At 37.6% G+C, this 22,263-nt stretch overlaps 1 protein-coding gene across 9 annotated transcripts in view; it reads left to right on the forward strand.

Annotated features, from left to right (window-relative positions):
* The window catches only part of LOC122769580 (electrogenic sodium bicarbonate cotransporter 1-like), a 45,120-nt gene extending 24,942 nt beyond the window's left edge, over window positions 1-20,178 (forward strand). For 6 of the 9 annotated variants that reach the window (XM_044026218.1, XM_044026220.1, XM_044026221.1 and 3 more), the window contains 18 exons: window positions 1,310-1,467; window positions 2,814-2,901; window positions 3,362-3,516; window positions 4,347-4,490; window positions 5,044-5,218; window positions 5,561-5,694; window positions 5,881-6,155; window positions 7,220-7,290; window positions 8,065-8,250; window positions 8,406-8,519; window positions 8,696-8,857; window positions 11,040-11,218; window positions 11,533-11,605; window positions 11,919-11,987; window positions 12,137-12,310; window positions 13,148-13,294; window positions 15,067-15,146; window positions 18,596-20,178. In XM_044026218.1, the coding sequence (XP_043882153.1) occupies window positions 1,310-1,467; window positions 2,814-2,901; window positions 3,362-3,516; window positions 4,347-4,490; window positions 5,044-5,218; window positions 5,561-5,694; window positions 5,881-6,155; window positions 7,220-7,290; window positions 8,065-8,250; window positions 8,406-8,519; window positions 8,696-8,857; window positions 11,040-11,218; window positions 11,533-11,605; window positions 11,919-11,987; window positions 12,137-12,310; window positions 13,148-13,294; window positions 15,067-15,146; window positions 18,596-18,704 (2,493 nt within the window). In that variant the 3' untranslated portion in view covers window positions 18,705-20,178. Of the gene's footprint in view, window positions 1-1,309; window positions 1,468-2,813; window positions 2,902-3,361; window positions 3,517-4,346; window positions 4,491-5,043; window positions 5,219-5,560; window positions 5,695-5,880; window positions 6,156-7,219; window positions 7,291-8,064; window positions 8,251-8,405; window positions 8,520-8,695; window positions 8,858-11,039; window positions 11,219-11,532; window positions 11,606-11,918; window positions 11,988-12,136; window positions 12,311-13,147; window positions 13,295-14,327; window positions 14,422-15,066; window positions 15,147-18,595 lie in introns of all 9 variants that reach the window. The other 3 variants (XM_044026222.1, XM_044026223.1, XM_044026215.1) reach the window with 1 other exon arrangement.
* The last annotated feature ends 2,085 nt before the right edge of the window (window positions 20,179-22,263 follow it).

Here is a 22,263-nt window from a genome sequence, read left to right on the forward strand (position 1 = left end):
CTCCAAAAAAAACCTTTTCCACACCCACTCAGTCTGTTAATGTCATTCAGAGTTTTCCACCGTGGACGAATGTGCAGGGACAGCTTTTCCTCACTGCTTCTTCATGTCTGATTACATGATATGTAATCGTAACATATATATCATAACATTAAATACCTACATTTTAAAAGAATCAATATTGTTTGTAAAGCTTTTTTTTTCAGTGATGTCGTCTTCAGTCCTCATGTGTGACTGCCCTTATGTATCGGGCAGTTTATCCTACACAGACAAGGAAACATGTTCTAAACAATGTTTCGACCTGGATGATTTTTCTCTATAATAGTACTGTCTAACCAGAGAGATTGTTTTGGTTGTGCTGGATCAGTCTTTGAGACGTCTGTCTCTGGAAAGGTGTATACTTTGTTTACGAGGGCAGTATGTTGAGGATTAGCAGAGATCGGACACACTTCAGGGTGTGCAGGTACGCAGGTCTTAACCTCTTGAATCATTTACAGACATACTGTTTGCCAAGACGGCTCCCACAGCAAGTGATTGGATCTGTCTGCACGGCAGCAGTGGATTTCGCTTCTCGAAGGTTGACGTATATAAAGGGTGTGATGATAATTGGCACACAGGTTTCTCAGGTTTTACTGTATTTGATTAATTTGCCTTGGTGTGCGTTGTGATTTATTCTCCTCCCAATAGATGGTTGATACCAAAGAGGACAATAGGAGTGTCGAAATAGGTCTTTTGAATTTATAAACAATTTGATGATCATTTTATGCCATTCAGACATTTCTTCACTTAAATGTTAGCCTCTTTACACAGTCATGTATGTGTTATATTGAAATGTCGGTGATGATTGATCTTATCAACTTAAAAACCTGGCACATATTTTCCTCACATATCACACTATCAGATACCTATCACTCAGTATATATGTATATGTATATATATATATATATATATATATACACACATATATGTATATATATATATATATATATATATATATATATATATACACACACATATTTATATATATATATATATATATATATATATATATATATATATACACATACTTATATGTATATAACTGTAGGACATAACTATCTATAGGAGGTCACATGTTGAACGTATAGATCTTGGCAGGTGTCTACACATCACAACGTGGTGATGACAGAATCTCATTTTCTCATTCTTGATTTGGCATTTTAGATGGAGCGGGATTGTCTTGTTTGATATCGGCTGTTTAATTTAGTGTGCTTGCTGGTGTGAACTTAGCATTTAATGTCTCCTCCTGTTTTTTTGTCTTTTGTACGTTTAGCTGAGGAACAAGTTCATGAAGAAGTTGCCAAGAGACGCCGAGGCCTCCAACGTGCTGGTGGGGGAGGTGGATTTCCTTGATGCCCCGTTTGTGGCGTTTGTTCGTCTGCACCAAGCTGTGATGCTGGGAGCCTTGACGGAGGTTCCTGTGCCCACAAGGTGTCTGAGATTCATTGGTTTAATTAGCAAGAGTTTAAGATAATACAGGATGATGTGTCATTCATGAAGGTCAATGGAGACAGTTGGAGGGTACCTTAGACATTAACCCATTAGTGTTAAATAATGAATTAATAATTAATCCATCTTCTTCTGCTTTATCCTCCACATGAGGGTCACTAATGTCAATCCTAGCTGACATAGGGCAAAACACGGGTTCACCAGTCCATCACACGGTTTTAAAGTGTCCAATTCGCCTAATGCCCAAATCTGCATGTTTTTAGACTAAAATTATTTATATACATACAGTAGCTCTTTTAAAACAAAATTTACAAACAAATGCACTCAGAGAACTGAGTGCAGAAAAAATGAAAGGCTGCAGTGGCATCAGAATTTGCACAAGTCTAACAGCTGTTTTCCTTGTATTGATTTGAATATAGAAAAAATGAATATAAATAAAATGAAACAAATAAAAATAGTATGAGGAGACATAAAAAATACAACTATCAAGAAAAATTCTCATAAAAACAAAATAGAAGTAAGGTGAAAGGTGAATCTGAATAAATGTAGTTTCACCATCTGACACTGAATGTTGTGAGATATTGTATTTAATTTACATAACTGAAAAGTGTTTGCATTGATAAAAATATTATTTCTACCTAATTTGTGATGGATCTATTATCACAAGGTGGCCACAGCACCAAGCATTTAGTCAGCGAACTGCACGTGTGTTATCAGAGACGATCAAATTTAAATTTTAGGTTCCTTGAATGCATCATGAAGCTGCTCCTCTAAGCTCAACATGATGTGAATCCTGCATTATTTTTTTACTATTCTCTCACGCACTACAGTTTAGAACATTTTACATTTAACAGTTTAGAATGCAAACATTTGATAATTACTAAGTCAGTGCTTGAAGTGCCAGTCCCTAATGTAATTGTGAAATGTGCTGTACTGTAGAGCCATGTACTGTTTGTGCTCTGGCTGTTGATGAGCAAAGCCAGTTCAGTGCTACTACAATTTATTCTTTCAAATCCAAGAAGCCATAAAATGTATTTTCTGTTGTTTACAATCAGTTGTGATGAATGTTACATCAACAATGCCCTCAAAGACTATGGTAACACATCTAATGCAAAGTGGTTATGAGGTGTGTGAATGCTTATAATGTACACGTGATTATGACGATTATAGATGAAGCTCAAGAGGTTTATTTCCACTTTTTTATCATCCGTTACAGACAGGCCTTTTTTTTTGCCCACTATAGAAATCTGTGCTTGTACATCCATGTACATCTCATTACCTGTGACTTCTATCTTGGTTTGTGATGCAAATGTCGCTTTTATTCGCAGATTCTTATTCATCCTGCTTGGACCCAAAGGCAAAGCAAAGTCATACCACGAGATTGGCAGAGCAATCGCAACGCTGATGTCCGATGAGGTTGGACTGACATTAACATTAATAACCCATGTTACATTATACTTGACTCACTTATTGCAAGATTTACGTTGTTTTGACTATTAAGCTTCACCGAGCGTGTTACAGTAAAGAGAGTGGACAATATATTTTTGTTCATTCAGCTCTCAGGTAATTTACGTAGGCAGAAGTGTTTTGTGCTGTTATATTCAAATAGGTCTTTTTTGTCTCCTCTGTGCACTTTACTTCATAAAAGTGTGCTAAAAATGGAGTTGACCACCATTATTCTCTTCATATCTGGATCTGAATGCTCAATCTTTAACTTTTACATAATGATATGTATTTAACACCAACAATTTGAGTAGTTTTCTACATGTAAATACAGAAAGAATTAAAAATAAACTGTTTATGATTGATGCCGAGCACTTTTGCATGCTTTAAGAGGACTCTTTCACACTAGAATACACTGTCTCTGTCCATTCAGATTTTCCATGACATTGCGTATAAGGCCAAGGACAGACAGGACCTGCTGGCTGGTATCGATGAGTTCCTGGATGAGGTGATTGTGCTTCCTCCCGGAGAGTGGGACCCCGCCATCAGGATAGAGCCTCCAAAGTCTCTACCGTCCTCTGACAAAAGGTCTTTATGGGTTACAGTGCACAAAACATTTAAACAGATGTGTCAGCACTCTTCTTTAATTCTATTTACATTTTCTGTCGTACATGGGAGTCATTTAGAAAGTTTTATTTTAGGTTATAAATATAGTGATAGTACCCAGAGGAAACTTTTTGTGTGATTACGCGCCTCCTCGTTAACGGAGATTTCCCGATCTGAAACTACAACTGATTTAACAGGGATGTCAAGCTGCATGTGGGTCTGTCAACCACCTCCACATACAGTAACACACAAAGGCGACACCGCGCATGCATGAAGGCACACATGCCTGAGCTGACACAAACCCTGAAACAGCACATTTAACCCACACGTGTCACAGGATGTCGCGTGAGATTTATGACACTTGACAGGTGAAGTGAAGTCCACAGGGTCAGATGCAACATTAATGAAAGCGGAGAAAGAGCGATGGCATGGAAAAGATCAGCTAAAAAATATGAAAAGTGTGCAAGTTATTCTTACATCATGCGTACGAATCTACAGGTCTGTCTCTTCTGAATGCTGTGTGAGCAGTAACTACATTTATTTGTGCTCACGGAATCACTGAAGTGTGACCAGCACAGTGATCAATTATGAATGAGCAGCAGAGGTGGAAAGAGTACTGCAAATATTCTACTCAAGTAAAAGTACCACCATTTACTTAAGTACAAGTAAAAGTACTGGTGTAAAAGATTTACTCACGTTAAAGTAAACAAAAGTCAAAATTACTTTATAAAATTACAAATTTTTTTAACTCAGTAGCAGATGTAGCAACAAACTGTTTTGAATTGTAACCAAAACTGTGTTTTGTACCGCAGGAAAAACATGTACGCAGGAGGGGATTCTCAGATGAATGGAGACATGCCTCATGATGGAGGTCACGGAGGAGGTGGAGGAGGTGAAGGAGGAGGAGGAGGAGGAGGAGGACACACTGTAGGGGATGAGCTACAGAAGACAGGAAGGTATTTTTGAAACATGGCTTAATGATTTTAATACAACGATGAATTGCTGCATGCATTTGCAGAGCTCGTCATTGAGCTTTGTCTGACCTTTCAAACGTAGGAACGTCAAACTGAAGATTGATTCTGAACTGATGTTGGTGTTTAAAAGAACATTTGATGACCAAAATAGTTTTAAAGGCTGAGTTAAAAAGTAAAAGACTCTATGGGTTGGGAAATGTAAGGTTGTGATATCAGTATTGTATTGGACATAAAAAGATGTATTGAGCCATCCCTTATATTAGTATGATAGTTGACATGAGTTAAATGTCAGCTCATAAATTCATGCATACGTATAGTAGATATAGATAATCACTACTGTTGAAACACTCAAGTTAAATGAGAGTTTAAACCAGTGTGCGGCATGACTAGGTAAAAAAGAGAAAAAAACAAATGTATGGCTCATCACTCTGACTTTTGTCTTGTTCCTCATCATGCCTGTGATTCACTTTGCATAGAGCTGCTTTTGTGGTGCTTAGTATTTCACATTGTTCACCTCAGGTTTCCCTGTTCTCAGGTTTTGTGGCGGTCTCATACTTGACATCAAAAGAAAAGCGCCTTTCTTCATCAGTGACTTCACTGACGCTATTCACATTCAGGCCCTGTCGGCCATATTGTTTATTTACCTGGGAACTGTGACAAACGCCATCACCTTTGGTGGCCTGCTGGGGGACGCTACAGAAAACATGCAGGTGAGAACCAAGATTTTATAACCATGTAATCATTTTGTAGAGTGTCAACTATTTATGGTTTTGTCATGTAAACACGTTAGCCCGACTAAAATCTAGCTGGTCTTAGTCAGTCTAACATACCTATATAAAGCGATCCATAGTCCGATTACGCCTGCATGTGTAGTAGTCGGACAGGAGTCGGACTTTTGTACCAAAATTTCCACCGGGAAGTAGGAGACAACGTGCCATATGGTGGTGGCGTACAGCAACCACAAGCTCCATCTAATTTGTATTACCCATCTTAGTCAGACTACTACCTTAGCTCGATTAAACTGTTCACTGACTGTTTCCGTCTATGTTCAGGGTGTGTTGGAGAGTTTTCTGGGTACAGCGATTGCTGGCGGGGTCTTTTGTCTGCTGGCTGGTCAACCCCTCACCATCCTCAGCAGTACTGGTCCTGTTCTGGTGTTTGAAAGGCTGCTCTTCAACTTCAGCAGGTTCATTCTTCGTTTTTTTCATTTTGCCTGTTGCTCCGTTTGTAGAATTTAAAAGGCACCAGTTTGGTTTGGCAACATCCGAGTAAGACTTCCTACAGATTTGAACCATTTTAATAGTTTTTTCTTAGTTGTTTGAGAAATTATAAACAAATTGTTACAATTTAAAATGTCCTCACCCCTTTGCAGAGATAACCAGTTTGATTACCTGGAGTTCCGCCTGTGGATTGGTCTGTGGTCGGCGTTCCTCTGCTTGGTGCTCGTGGCCACTGATGCCAGCTTCCTGGTTCAGTACTTCACACGGTTCACTGAGGAAGGCTTCTCCTGCCTCATCAGCTTCATCTTCATCTATGACGCGTTCAAGAAGATGCTCAAGCTCGCTCACCACTACCCCATCAACTCTGATTATGACCTGGACTACGTAACGCAGTACGACTGTCTCTGTATGGCCCCTACTGTTGCTGGTGAGAGGTTTTGTAACTTCAGTTGACACAGGCGACATTTCATTAGATAGTGTAAATTAATACATTAAAACATCTAACAAACAAGTGTAGTAATCTAATCTGTCATGTCATGTTTGAAAGTAATATTTACGTGAGCAAAATCCAGAAGAATATCAGGGTTTAATGTGATGAGAATTGTCTCCTTTTCCTTTTCAATTTATCAAGCTATGTCTATATGTCAATATACTGTATATATATATACATATACATACATACATATATATTTGTATATGTATATATATATATATATATATATATATATATATATATATATATATAGATTTTGGTTAGCTGCTTTGTCAGAAGGATTACACAATAAAGCTCCTGCACCTAGTTGCACCACACATGATGGGATGAGGCACTGGCAAGAACCCTTTAATTGGCATGAATCTGATTAGCTGCTGTCAGTTAATCGCTTAAGTGACAATACATGTTAAACTGGTCTTCATCCAATCAGAACCACAGAGAGGGAGTCCTCTCTGCTTGGAAGGGTTCACTGTTATTTCTGATACATTATTTCTGATTTTCCTCCAGAGGAAGTTCACATACCACTGGTGGTACACGTACCACAGTTTGAGAACCATGGCTATCGTGTAATACAGTACTTACAATGAATGAAAGAGCTCCTTTTTATATGAGCATCAGTGCCCCTTTTTTATTGAATTTTCTGTTGAAGGAAGCAACAACCTTGCATTTACTTTTCCTTTCTCTGGACCCTCTATGATACACATGCATGCTCATGCAGAATACTATACTATTCCACATAGAGTCCAATACATACTATATGTATTATACTATATGTACTATACGATATGACACATCATTGTAACAGAATAATAAAAGGAATTTCCTTTTGGTCAGTGTAAAAACAATACCTATGAAACCTTGAAAAAACTGCCATTGTGTACAATATAGACAATATCAGCTTTTGCATTACATTCATGGTGGCTGCTTATTTGTGTACAAATGCAAACATCTGTGTTTAAATCTTGTACTGAGAATGTGTTTCCTTGTGTTTTTTGCAGAAAACACTACAGATATTCTTGGAGATCCTTTAGAGGGCACTTCAGTCTGGTACTGGAACAACACTGGTCTGGTAAGTGTTAACCATTTCACCGTTCACTTAAATGATGATAAAATTACAGTTTTGTCTCTGTATTTTCATAAAGTCATAAAACTGGAATCTTGATCATCGCTAGGTGATGTAATTTAGTTGTCAGACATTTGTAGTTTAGATGTAGTTTTATCTGTTAACTCGCCAAAACAACAACAACAACAACAACAACAAAAACTAAGTTCTGTTATTCCAAACATGTCTGAATGCATTTATTACTTTTCCTCTGTGTGGTGTGATATGTCATCTGAGCTACTGTATACAGTCTCAACAATACTTTTACTGTAGTAGTATTGTATGTTTTATGATTCCTCAGTTTAGAAACACTGAGGTCTCAAGCTCGCGGCCTGTGTGCCACACGCGGCCCTCCAGTCCACTTCATGTGGCCCTAATATTATTTAATATGAGTTATAATGAAGTTAATTCTGTATGTTATTTTTAGTAATAGACAACGCTCATTCCATATCAACACACAAATTCTGTGAACTATCTACCATGGCAATATCATGATGGGATTTTGTGATATAATTTTAAGCTCATATTGCCCACCATCCTACTGAATAGTTGCTTTTTTCACTTGACTGGCCCCCTACAGGCCAGACTAGATGCTCAACAGCCCCAAGGTCATTTGAGTTTGAGAGCCCTGGTTTATACTGAGGTGGTCTCTGTGTCTGTTACAAGCACTATTTTGGAGACATATTTGCAGGAATAACTATTTATTTATAATCATGATAATCATTTGTTTCCTCTGTGCAGCCAATGAACACCACGTGGTCGTCCCTCTCAAAGACAGACTGCCTGAAGTACAAAGGGGAGCTGGTGGGCAAGTCCTGCGAATTTATCCCAGACATCACCCTCATGTCCTTCATCTTGTTCTTTGGCACCTACGCCTGCTCAATGAGTCTGAAGAAGTTCAAGACCAGCCGATTTTTCCCCACCACTGTGAGTCACAACGATGCCGACACGCCGAGATAATTAACCCTAACAAATGACCTGTAAAGAAAATAAATTAGGTTTCCAAATTTATTCCACCTGTGTGTGGAAGAGTCAGTTATTGAAAGCAACTTCTTCAAGGCTCTCTGTTTACTGTGACCTAGGTGAGGAATCTCATCAGTGACTTTGCCATCGTCCTGGCCATCCTCATCTTTTGTGGAGTCGATATGCTTGTCGGAGTCGATACTCCTAAACTTATTGTGCCAAGTGAATTCAAGGTGAGTCCTTCTTTGGCCCAAGGTCATTTCACTTTGATTTTTGAAAATAAACATTTCACTTAACTGCAGGACAATTTATGTATTGTAAATGAATCAAATGATTTTGGAAATGTATCAAGAGTGTGAAGACCACGGTCTGGTAGGTTGACACAATCATCTACTTTACTCTCACATAGCCAACAAGTCCTAAGAGAGGCTGGTTTGTCCCACCGTTTGGAGCAAACCCCTGGTGGGTTTACCTGGTATCATCTGTCCCTGCCCTGCTAGTCACTATACTGATCTTCATGGACCAACAGATTACTGCTGTGATTGTCAACAGGAAGGAACACAAACTGAAGGTAAACAAGAAATGCTTGCTATGTTTGCTATTTTAATATTTATAGAGGTCAAATGCTTTATGTGAGTGGTTCAGCAGAGCATGTGGTTCACAGATTTCCATCACAGTTTGCTGCAGGAAATTGAACGTGGGTTTGGCAGAATATTTTTGGAGTTATTGATCAGTAATTCCATAATAAAATTCCATCAATAATTGACTGGAAAGAAAAGTAGACTTTTGTACCACCTCTAGTCTCTGTTCTCAGCCTTTGGGGATACTCAAAGAGAGAGGGCACTCCTGTTGCCTGCAGTCATCTGTCAAACTGAAGATTGATTCTGTCTGCCTGTGATGCCCTGGTGGGAGGGGCTCAGGACAAAGAGATGTGATCCTAAAATGTTAGCATTTGTTGACAGCTGTAAATGTAAGTTATACATGCTTCATAAGTCATATTTCTATTTGAGAAGAAAAGTGAAGACTTCTCCTTCTTTCTGTTCCTCGTACCCAATTGTCAGTCTGTACAGGCTGTGGCTACCTTCACACTTTAGTTAAATATGGCTGCCATTCTTCTCATGGAAGTGAGAGATGTTTCATGAGAGTGCCTGAACACTACAAAAAGCAACTACTTGGAAGTTTTCAGTGACTGAAGATGAGTAATGCTTTGACACGCAGTAACTTGGGAATCATTTCAGAGAAATACATACTGTAGCAGAAGCACAGTTTGTGCTTCTCAGTATGAGTCATGACATAGTGAACTCTCATGCTGTAACTTTCCATGATATGAAAAGAAAAAGTTTAGGTATGGACTTCTACAGAACACATGGTTCATTTGGAATAGCACCAAATAAAGACATTTTAAACTAAACACTGTAAACTACTGCTCTCAGTTTCTCTTTTTAACAGAATTGTGTTTTTGTACTTTTCCTCCTAGGTGGCTACGATCACAAACAGTAAAAGTAGAAATCTGCTTCAATACTTAGCTCTGCACAATATTAAGAAATCAAGCGATATTGTTGCTGAATATTGCTATGACAATGTAATTCGCCAAGTTCAAAAGGTTTATACAGGAAGTTGTTCTTTAACCAACTTTCTTCCATCCATTTTCTACTGCTTTATCCTCCACACGAGGGTTGCGGTGGGTGCTGTGCCAATCTCAGCTGACATAGGGCGATAGGCAGGGTACACCCTGGACAGTTGGCCAGTCCATCACAGGGCCACATATGGAGAGACAAACAACCATCCACTCTCACACCTACGGTCAATTTAGAGTGTCCAATTTGCCTAATCTCCATAGTGCATATTTTTGGACTGTGGGAGGAAACCAGAGAACCCAGAGAAAACCCAAGCACACACGGGGAGAACAAGCAAACTCCATGCAGAAAGGCCCTTGTTCCAATTGGGGCTCAAACCCGGGTCTTCTTACTGCAAAGGCAAGAGTGCTAACCACAACCGCGTGGCCAGGCTTCAATCAATCAGTCATTATTTATGTAATCAGGGTGTTACTGTATGTGTGCTCTCTTTCTGGTCCTCATCAACTTGCCTGTCTGTGTCTATTCCAGAAAATCAACACAAGTCAGAGCTTTCAGAAAAGCTAAGTTAAGTTGGTAAACAACCCCATAAACATACCCATATCTGATAGGTACTCAAACGCAACTGTTGGACTGGCTAATCAAAACAGAAGCCCCAATAATAACGCAGAGTAGAGTGTGACATTAGGACTCGTTATTTACATAGGTAATATATGTAACTCATACTGGTCATAGGGAAAGTTGCATATTGCACCTTTAACAGTGTTAGAGGGAGGTCCAAAGGTCTTACATGATGCTCGTTTTCCTGATTACTGTTGTGAAATCGTGACTGGATTTATCTAAAGTATTTGTATTATATGTAAACATGGAGTGAAGCATAAGTAGGGAACGAGGTAAAGTAAAATTAAGATCTGATTCTCTCTGTCATTGAGGTCAATTAGTGCAGTACACATTCAATATGTGCTTGTTTTTTGAGGGGTCAGAAGTGGCACTTTCAGCAGTATCAGTTGTATTTCCACCGATGTCTCTTGTATTCCTCATCCAAACTATGTCCAAGTCTGCACTGCACACACTGGTGCCCTGGACTGTTCAGTGACTAACAGTCTTTTCTGCTGCTTTTTTAGAGAGATAGAAATTACAAACGTGTATGTTTGACCTATTGTCTGTTTTCTCTACCAGAAAGGGGCAGGTTACCATCTGGATCTGTTCTGGGTGGCTATTCTGATGGTGGTTTGCTCCTTCATGTGTTTGCCGTGGTATGTGGCTGCCACCGTCATCTCTATTGCTCACATCGACAGTCTAAAGATGGAGACAGAAACATCGGCTCCGGGAGAGCAGCCAAAATTCTTGGGTGTGAGGTAAGTCTCAAAATTACTCAACTCTGCACTCTGTGATTGATAAATACTCTGGTGTGTTACAACTGTGTTACACCCCGTTAAAGGTAAAGTGTGTTGGATTGATGATTGGGAGTTGCACCAAACTCAAAAGAACATTTACTGTGTTAGTCTTCATCCTGATGGACGCATTCTGTTTATTACTGTCTTATGTGTAGAAGCCTAGCTTTCCTTCAGAGTGGTTTATGGCAATTTCTTTATTGTATATATATATATATACAGTATGTGTATATGTATATATATATATGTAAAATTATATTTCTTCTTTTGTTTTGCAGAGAGCAGAGGGTCACTGGTGTGTTTGTGTTCATCCTGACAGGATTGTCTGTACTCATGGCTCCAATTTTAAAGGTTATTCATCACGGATACTTAATGTCTTTTAAGATTCATCTCACCCAACTGACTTAGTGACTGCTCACATGAATGTAAAGAGTCAAAGATTAAAGTATGGTGTTGGTTTAACTGCTTTTAAGTCCACAAACATGTGATCTTAGTTCAGCAAGTGTATATTAATGGGAGATTCTGAAAACTCTATAAGGAAGACACAGGACATGCATACACATTGTGTATGTTGTTTCATTGCTCTTTCAACAAGAACAAAAATTGAGCTTACCATAATAAATGTGGCAAAAATCTTATTTTATACTTCTATTTTTGTGCCTAGTTCATCCCCATGCCTGTGTTGTATGGAGTCTTCTTATACATGGGAGTTGCCTCTCTAAATGGAGTACAGGTACATTTTCGGTTTTGTTACAAAATTAAATTAGAAACTGGAAATGTGGATAAAATCACTGAGACCTCAAGCTTTTTTTTTTGTTTTACTTAAAGATACAGTGTGGTAACAAGTGTATCATGTTTATCTGTACGTCTGTCTGTCTGTAGTTTATGGATCGTCTGAAGCTGTTACTGATGCCAGCTAAACACCAGCCCGACCTGATTTACCTGCGACATGTTCCCCTCAGAAAGGTCCACCTCTTCACCTTCCTCCAGGTGCTTTGCTTGGCTCTGCTCTGGATCCTCAAATCCACAGTGGCTGCCATAATTTTCCCTGTTATGGTAAGGAACGTCACGATATGCCCCTAATGGATTTATTTCAAAAAGCCCTTCTTCTTGTTCAAAGGCTGCAAATGTTTGTTTTCAGTATCCCCTGAAGCTACGTCTGATTGTTTGCACTGTTGGTGATTCTGGGACAGATTAAGATCTCAGATCTGTGCAGTGGCAAGAATAATTACATATGCTTTTCATATTCCTGGAGCCCAAAGTTTTATGTTAGGGTATTTTAAAATGTCCCGTGTAATTCATCGTCTACCGCTTTATCCTCCATGTGAGGGTCGCAGGGTTTCTGGTGCCAATCACAGCTGACATAGGGCAAAAGGGTGGTGGACAGGTCACCAGTTCATCACAGGGCCAACATATAGAGATGAACTATCATGCACTCACAGTCCCGTGTAAGATTTAGGACTTTATACTAATGTGTGATCAGCCACAGACAGCAGAAAGCAGCAAAGTATAGTCAGCCTGATGTGAACACATGTAAGTTATGAATAAAGTATGACCATTAAAACAGTGTGGAGATGTTCAGAGAATTGTCTGTGTGAGTGATAAACCAGTAATGACTGTTGTGGTTGCAGTTTGGAGTCAATAATGCAGCATTCAAGACTTTATTATGATCTATTTTGCTTTGAATTGTATTAACTTTTATTGTTTTTATGTTTCAAAGGTTTCTACCATGTTAATGTTACTTCTATTTATGAAGGTGCAAATCTCGTGTATGCATATCTTGAAAAATGTCCTAAGTAAAGTTATACTGACGTGAAATGACAGTAATAATATGAACTGTGGGACTTTAATGAAAATCAATATGAAGGTCAGACTGAACTTGCTTGCTTTCAGATCCTTGCTCTGGTGGCTGTCAGGAAAGGAATGGACTACATGTTCTCTCAGCTTGACCTCAGCTACTTGGATGATGTCATCCCAGAGAAGGACAAGAAGAAGAAGGAGGATGAGAAGAAGGGCAGCATCGACAGCGATGCTGAAGATGTAAGTGCCTCAAGCCACAAAAAGTTAACATTGTACAAAAGCCTGATTATTAAGTGTTTTATTGTCTGGCATCTTTGTGCCTATCACCATCCTGGAAACCCCTAGAGCTGCGCTTTTCCATTATGCAATTCTAGCAATAGTCTGCTCTACTCGGTTTGATAAGTATGTCGTTTTACACTACTATAAAGTTCGTCACCATCGTTGTTTTATACGCAACAAAAACACACAAACTAGTGACAAGCAAAGCAGTTGTTTTCTATGTACTGAAGCATTAGAATCAATTAATCAAAAGCATTGGTTAAGTACTTCCTGCATGACTGGAGCACAGACTCCGTCTGACACAGTCACTGAGCTAAAATATGGCAGATTGGGTTGTGATGCATCTCACAATCTCCGGCTTTCAGCAGTGCTGTCAGCTAAAAAAAAATTGGCGATGAACACATATTTTCAGGATTTTAAGTCTTTTTTATTGATCTACACTTCATCGTTGTTCGGTTTGATTCTTGTGTCGGTGACCAGTGGCCGGCAGTCTGGTGACGTCACATTTTTAGTATCAGCTCATCTCGCTTGGAACCTCGACAGAGCAGGTACTAGAAAAAGTACCATGCACTAAAACAATCTGGGATTGTGTTTTAATATCAAATAAGAAGCTACTCTCTCTCTACTGAAGCTAGTGAGGAGGCCCCTCGTTTCTTACACATTTATCACACACTATATTTTCCAATTTAGCCACAACAGTTATCTCTTCAGTGTTATATGACATTGTCCCAGAATCAGCAAGGTATAAAATGAACCTGGAGCTTCAAAAACACATCACTGCAAGTGTAACTGTTTTATTCCCCTGCAGCTTTTACTTTTCACTGAATATTTCCTTAAAAAGAAAGGTTTATCAGATAATTGTTGATGACTCGATTTGAATGACATGAATGCATGTGTGTGTGTGTGTGTGTGTTGATGTCGACACACACACACACACACACACAGACACCTCTGGAGGTCCAGCCTCAGGATGTATGTTTCCTCTCTCCAACAGTCTGACTATGCTTACAATGAGAATGTTCCCAGCATTAAAATTCCCATGGACATGATGGAACAGGAGCCGTTCTTAGGTGATAAGGCCTCTGACAGTGAGTAAATTCAAACTACAGAGCCGGATGAAAATCATCTTCCTGTCCGACGTCTGCTCACTCATTCAGTCGCTCTAATGACTTCCTCTGTCACGTTAGAGTCGACATAACTGCTTTTTGATTTCACACTTTTTGCTCAGCTTTGACTGCATGGCACTAACTTTTTCCCCCCTCCTATTTACTTCTCTCTCCTTTCATCCAACAAGCTCTTTTTCCTTAACTCGGACAAAATCACCTTCCTTTATTCTTTCCTTAAACCTTTCTCTTCATTCCAGCTTAATGATTTCACTTCTTCATATCTGAATTTGTCTTTTTTTTTTCTCTCTTTTTTTTTATCTTTCTGAGACGAATTCAGGCTCTTGGTGTGTAATGATTGGTTAAAATTATTATTTCCACTTTTTATAAAAGAGCATATAGCACTACACAGCAGCTCCCTCTTTTCTCTTATTCTGAAACATCTGATCTGGTAAGATGATGAATTTATAGAGTTCAGGTCGTTTTACACATAAATAGAAGTATACAGTAAGTATTCTCTGGGTCACAGTGTTTGAAAACCTGTGGCCTCTGTGAGACGCTAGTCTGCATGAATTTGAAGACCAATTGAAAGAGGAGCTTTCATGATTGTTTTCTTTCTTTTTTCCACAGGAGAGAAGTCTCCATCATTCCTTGAGCGACATACATCGTGCTGAGAAATTTCACTATTACCAGGGCAACTGCTTGTCTAGGTGAGATGCGTGTGTCTGTATGTGTCCAAGTGTGTCTCTGTGTGTGTCCACGTGTGTCTCTGTGTGCGTGTCACTGTGTTTCAGAGATGGAGGGACCACAAATATAACTGGCACTGATTTCATTTTACATTTATTGATGACCGCAGCATTAAAGGTCGCAAAAGGTCAGAAGACGCACTAACTAGCGAACATATAACGTAAGTCTGAACTTTAAAGGTCAGCGAGGCTAATTAGCTTACCTGTGGCTGTGGCTAAACTGCAATGTAATATTTTAGTGGCTCACACATCAACATGTTTTAGCTCGACTCCTGGACATGCAATCTGTTCTCAAGTGATTTGCTCGACAACACTTTAAATGTGTCTTCTCCTTTGGAGCTGAGGGGTTTGAGAAACATTTACCAACTGTTAAACATTTATCAAATGTCAGATATAACCTGCTAAAGTCTGCCAGGAAGACTCTGATGCGTCCGATGACTTTAAAATCCCATCTGTTGATCCCTCACACTACAGGATAATTTGACCAGATAATCTGTTCAAATCAGACTAAAATCGGAAGTACCCACGATTGTCAGAATGACCAGATTGGGACAGAAATCTGGCCAATTATCCTCGAGTGTGGGGCGCGGCTTACATGACACATTTCTACTTCTTGTTTTGATTTTTTGTCAGGAAAAATGCTCTAATATCTCAATGTTCAGTGTCGTACTTAGAGTAAAAGAACTAACACATTTTAGAGATAAGCGGTAAGTTATCAGTTATTTCCATCAGAAGTAAAAGGAAACAAAAAAGAAGCTAAAACAGTATGAAAACTGACTTAATACTTGCACATCTGCCTGAGACTTTGACTATAAAAGCTCAATGAGTTAAGCTACAGTATTTCTTGAAATTCACCTTCCCCCAAAAGATTTCAGATTAATTGCCTTTCAGATTTTGTTTAGCGCAAGAGAATGAGAAATAACCGTAAAAATAGATCAATGATAGCTCAGCCTGTGCATCTGTACTGACATCGCCATCAGTAATAGTTTATGTTGTGTGACACCTACATGCTGTTCTCCACTGAAGATTAAAAGAAGTGGATCTCAAATAATCCAGCCTTGGGACCCGCATTCATCCTAAGTCATTCTGTCACAACTTAATATTTTTTGAACCACTCAATTTTATTTAAGCAAAAATAGTACAGTAATACACGCTATGTTGGAAGGTATATGTTGGCATTTCATGTTTAGTTTGTCATGTGTGTGAAGTCACAGGCACTTCTACTAAAATACTGTGAACAAAATACAATGGTTAACAGATTTTACTTCTTCTGCTGAACAAAGTACATCTGTGCAAATGAACAGAACATAAGCAAAACAAAAACAACAAGTGGCCTGTCCTGTGTAGGGTCAATACATCATTGTTACGTGTAAAATGGTCAAATCCAGTCCCAGGACCCACTACATCTGTCCCATCTGAGAAAACAAAAATCAGTCTACGAGAGACAGAAGACGCTTGTATTTTTTGGGCAAATATTTGAACAGATGACCAAAAAGAGATTATGTTTTATCATCGTCATGCCCACAACAGCAGCATACGGGGAGTCATATTGACACGGTCACATTTTGTCCCTGTGTTATCCCATCTGTGCTATGATTGTTGTCACAGTGCTGATGAAAGAGGATTAGTGTTTTGGACAATGTGTGAAAAGCAGCGATGATTACACATCTGTGACAACAATTACAACTATACATACATATGTAGACATACTTGTGTGTATATATATATATATATATATATATATATACATACATACATACATATATAGATATATAAAGGCTGCATTTTTCAATTTCATAATCGATTAATGTGGCGATTATCCCTTAAAGTGTCAGGTAATGTTGAAAAACTTTGATAAGTGTTTCTCTAACCTGTAAATGACGAAACCAGAACATATTCAGTAAGAGTTGTACGTCGGTGGTCTGCTCACATATCTATCTGTGTCAGTGACACTATAGTGATGTGGTGACGTCAGCGCCCTCCAAAACTAATCCTGTCCCACTAAGATTGAAGCCAAATTGCTTTGAGCTCAAATAACCCCAGGAACCATCAAACCGTTAGACTGGTCATATTCTCACAGTGCACTGAGGAGGGACCAAAACATTATGTTGTAATGTTTGACATAGAACTGCAATAATCAGTCACTTAATGGATCAGTTAATAGACAAGTATTGATTGTTGTTTATTTTTGAGTCTTATCAGAGGAAACAGTTGGGACAGTTGTATTTGTAGAATCCACAAAGAGTCTAATACTCTTTGTGAAAAAACAATTGGATTACTGGTATTTTTTGATTTGTTTGTTCGCCATTTTTTATTTATTTTTATAGGGACAGATACTGAAACATAGACAGCACTGCTGGCTACTGCCTGCATCATAGTGAGCATGACAGGAATTGACAGAGATAGATGGTGAATATGTAAAAGTAAACTAGTATAAAAACTATAAAACATGCAATACAAAATAGGCCCTTGATGCAGGTCTTTTTAAACAAAAGGTATATTTAATTAAGTGGCAAAAATACTGCAAGCAGACGAGAAAGCAGTTTAGAGTCGGGTGACAAAGACATGTGTGGAGCACAGAGTTGAAATACACTAGGATGAAGGGGGGAAACAGGAAAAACCCACAAAGTAAAACTAAAGATGACACAGACGGAAGAAACTACAAAATAAAACTCAACTAAAACATTGATCCAAGTTGCAAAAAGCCAGATCCATTTTCCTTTAAAAGGACTGGTTTTGACATAGCACGGTTATTTTCAAAACCTGTTGAAACAGCCAACCCTTGCTGGAACTAGGCAGCAGTTACAAAAAAAATAAAATAAATACTTTTATATATATATAAATATACTCTATATATGTTTATTTATTAATTTTTTAACATATGACTTTTCTTGTCATATTTTATTTTTCTCAGGGAAAAACAACAGTGACTCAGCACATACATTCCTTGATGTTTAAATACAAAAAGCTCATGTGATACAAATACATCTTCGTTAATTCCCCTTTTAACATAAGGATTTACAAAATTATAATACTACATATATTGCTATAATGTAATAATAATAATAATAATAAAAATAACCATATTCTGAACAAAGATGCCACACTACCACATTATCTATTGGGATCTGCTCCCAACACCTCATCTGAAAATGGATGAAAATGCATCAGAAAACAGAATGGGTCTCCTTCGTTTTAAAAATCTAACCCATTTTGCCCACCATTTTGGTAGTTTTAATGAGAATGTAAGTCTCTCTATGATGTAGATTTCATTAATAGTTTCACACCAATCGTCCAATGTTGGGGCGTCTGTCTTTTTAACATAACTGTGATATTGCTCTCATGACCAAAGGAACAAGGAATCTAAATATTTCCGACATCCTAACACTGCATCCTGTCTGTCTGTGTTTCAGCCCTGAGATGAGTCCATTGAAGTCTGTGCCTCAGATTAGAATAGAAATGGAACCAGATGATGATAATCCATTCTACTGGAAGAGCAGAGGAACTGAAACAACCCTGTAGAGCACTGAACCTCCTGCATCACCCACGCAACTCCTTTTCTGAATTCACTCTTTTAAAATTCTCTTCTGATTCACTCACAAATCTCCTGGTATTTAACTTTTGTTTTGAACAAGTGGTACAAAAAAAAAGAGAGAGAACACTAAAGTAATGTAAAGCTTTTTCCTGTTAATGAAGCCGTTTTAAAACAATGTCTTTTCTTGCACTTTTCTCGTAGCTCCACACTTAACGGCATTCGTCTTTCTGACTCAAAAACACTGACACCCCTGTACTACTTTTCTATGCAATTATCCCTCACATTGGTGACACGGTAAATGCTGCAGCTCTCTGGCCGTGCATGGAGTTCCCTCCCTGCTGTTTTGATGTATAAATATATAAAAATGATTTTTTTTCATATGCATTGAATTACTCTAATAACATTTTCCTGTAGCAGGAAAGTTATGTTTTATAGCTCTACCTCTTGTTTTAGATTCAGTGCTTATGATGAACAAAATGTTGATTTCTGATGCAGCTTTGGGGTTTTTGATATTTTCTTTCTGTCCTGTTGCAGAGTTGAGATGATTTAAGAGATTCACTGTGTTATATAGAATGTGAAGGAAATGTGTGCAAATAGATTAAATTAATTAACCATTAATTAAAAATGCATATTTGTATGTGCAGATCAGAAATATTTTTTATCATGATTGCTTTACATTCTCTTTTTAATTATTTTACATGTTCACTTCAGAGCTTTTGTTACTCGTTTAAATTAAATCAGCTGCGTCTTTATCTTTTATTTTTTTAATTATTCTGTTGTGTTTATGTGGGTAACCTTTTCTTATGTCAGTACTTTTTCCTCGTTGCGGGTAGAAAACAGTTCAGCAAAACATAATCATCAAATTTTCCTCAGCCAAACCTAAAACTCTGACTCAGAGTGCAAATCATGATTGCTTGTGCTTTACCTAAGTGGCTTATAAGAGATTGATTGATAGTGAAATCTTCATGGTAATGATATGACAAGAGGAGAGGTTGTTTGTGTTTTATCAATTGAAAAAGGGGAATTTTCAAGAATGTGCAAAATGCTTTTAGCGGCTGTAAAGTATTAGCATTAGTTTTATACTAATATGACAATTCAAAAATCCCGTATCCAACTCTGTTGAGTGGAAAAACATACTTTTATAAACTCAGCTAAAGTGAACACAAACCAGCAAGTGTGCACGCTGACTGTATCGTACGAACTCTGTTAAATTCAACTAATCCATTTAACTTCTTCACAGGTTTTATTTTTTAATCCTGGAAAAAAAAAGTTATTGCTTTAACGTCGATTCAATGTGCAAGTGAGTAATAATCTGTTGCTTGTTGCTAGGACAACAGCTTCAGGCAAACAAGACGACAACTATGTTAACTACAAGAAATGTACATAGAACTAACTCAACACATTTCTCCACTGCAGCTCAGCAAGCAAACTTTTGTAATGAAAAGATTGTAACTTTTTTTTTTAAAACTGGTTTGTTAGCACTGCATATTAGGAATGTGATTTGTCCTTCATATTTTATATTGTTGAAGCAAGAGGTTATTGTTTCATGGCCAGTGTAGCAGAAAAGGGATTATGACAGAACTTATACAAATATATATATATATATATATATATATACACATATACATACATATATATATATATATATATATATACATATATACATATATATATATATATATATATATATATATATATATATATATATATATATATATACACACACACACACACACTTTTTGGGAATAAAATGAAGAGGAAATTCAGCTCAAATCCAGTTTAAAAGTTGCTTGTTGTTTCCTAACATTCGTCTCAGAGTGACAGGTGTGTCCACAGTTACAAAAAGAAGAATAAAACCTCTCAAATGTGACAGCTTCACTTTTCTTGGCTAGTTATTTTCTGCAGGACAAAATGGCTTGCAAAATGGCTTGCAGACGCAGTTCCTGTCTTTGAGTTTTTTTCGAGGTCTAATCGAGCTACAGATTTGTTCTTATTGTCCTCAGCACCACTACAGAAACACAGACTGTGATCAAGTAGCCGCCTTCTTCCTCTTTTGTACATAAAGACCTTTCAGTACAAACCAAAATGCAACAAGTGAATTTGTTCTTTACTTTGCTGCTGCCAGCGATGTCATTTCAATTCCACAGCACTGTCTGTAGCTGTCAACTGAACGTTGAAGCAAGTGTGATTTATTGTTGGTGACACATTATGTGATGAGATGTAAGACTAAATCTTCAAAATGGAATCAAAACATTGTTAATGAGGTTAATTATAGATGAAATACTGGGTGTGTTTTTTTTTTATTAACGTTTTTTGACATTCTAGTGAAGGATAAATTGTTCATTTTAGAATTTATATTTTTCAAATGAAATGTATATTAAAAAAAATAAATAAACAGAAATGATCAGTGATTGTGTGCTGCTTTTCTATCTCACTGAACATTTAAATAATGTATAACTTATGTTTCTGTCATCAGATGAAAGTGTATTTGTCAGCCTGAAGTGAAAACTTGCATTCAAACAAATACAATACAAACTATGTTCATGGGAAAAGTTAGCTATTGACAAATTGTATGAAATAAAGCCAAAAAAAAGTCATTATCTGAAACACTGTGAGCTATTTGTTTTAAATTATAGTAATGTTTTCAGAGTGCACTCTGCATGAGTCAATAAATCAGTCAAATCAGTCAATAAATTGCTCTGCATCATTGTGTTTAACTGGTGCTTCATTTAGAGCTGGAACAAAATTCAGTTTAATAAATGTTTTTCCAAAAAATGATCTTCATCATTTCCTTGGGAAACTATAATTACACTAGATTTATTCAACATTTATGGACTTTGCTGAAAAGCTATGCATTTTAATATATTTAGGTCACAAATATCACTCCAAATCTCAGTGCAATTATATTCAATTTTCAGTAATCCTTAATGCATCTGCCAATTAAGGGAGACAGGTTACAAATATTTAAAGTCTCACATACTTAAGATGCGCAGTATATTTTGAAGTGAGGGTAGCTTTTCTTTCATCACCCTGTACATTTATTGGTAATTATATATGCGTTATAGCCGACTATAACAATATTACTGCCCTCATCATAGGTCCACATGCCACTTTGACAGTGTTGTTCATGATATCTGATCCATTACTTCCCTCTAGTGTCGCTACAGCAGCATTACATCCTGCAGAGGCTGTTACCTCAGTGAAAATGATTCAACTGAAGATCATAGATAAATAAGTTCTATCACTAGCAGTAGGACCATTGTCTGTAGAACTAAAACTGGTACTATTTTCACAACTATTTACACCTGCTTGTACTACCACAAGCATTAGTGCTGCTACTCCACAATACTACTTGGACGTACTGTATAATACTACTATAATACTACTACCACTATTTCCTCCGGTACTGTATTTGTACTACTAGCACACGTGCTACTGCCTTTCTTAGCCAGGTCCTTGATCTCAATGTGTTTTTTATATGGTTAAATAAAGGTTAAATGGAAAAAAAAAAATGTCTGCCACTCCAGGTAAAATTCAATAATGCTA

This window comes from Solea senegalensis, linkage group LG5 (assembly GCF_019176455.1).
Source record: "Solea senegalensis isolate Sse05_10M linkage group LG5, IFAPA_SoseM_1, whole genome shotgun sequence".
NCBI classification, from domain to species: Eukaryota; Metazoa; Chordata; class Actinopteri; order Pleuronectiformes; family Soleidae; genus Solea; species Solea senegalensis.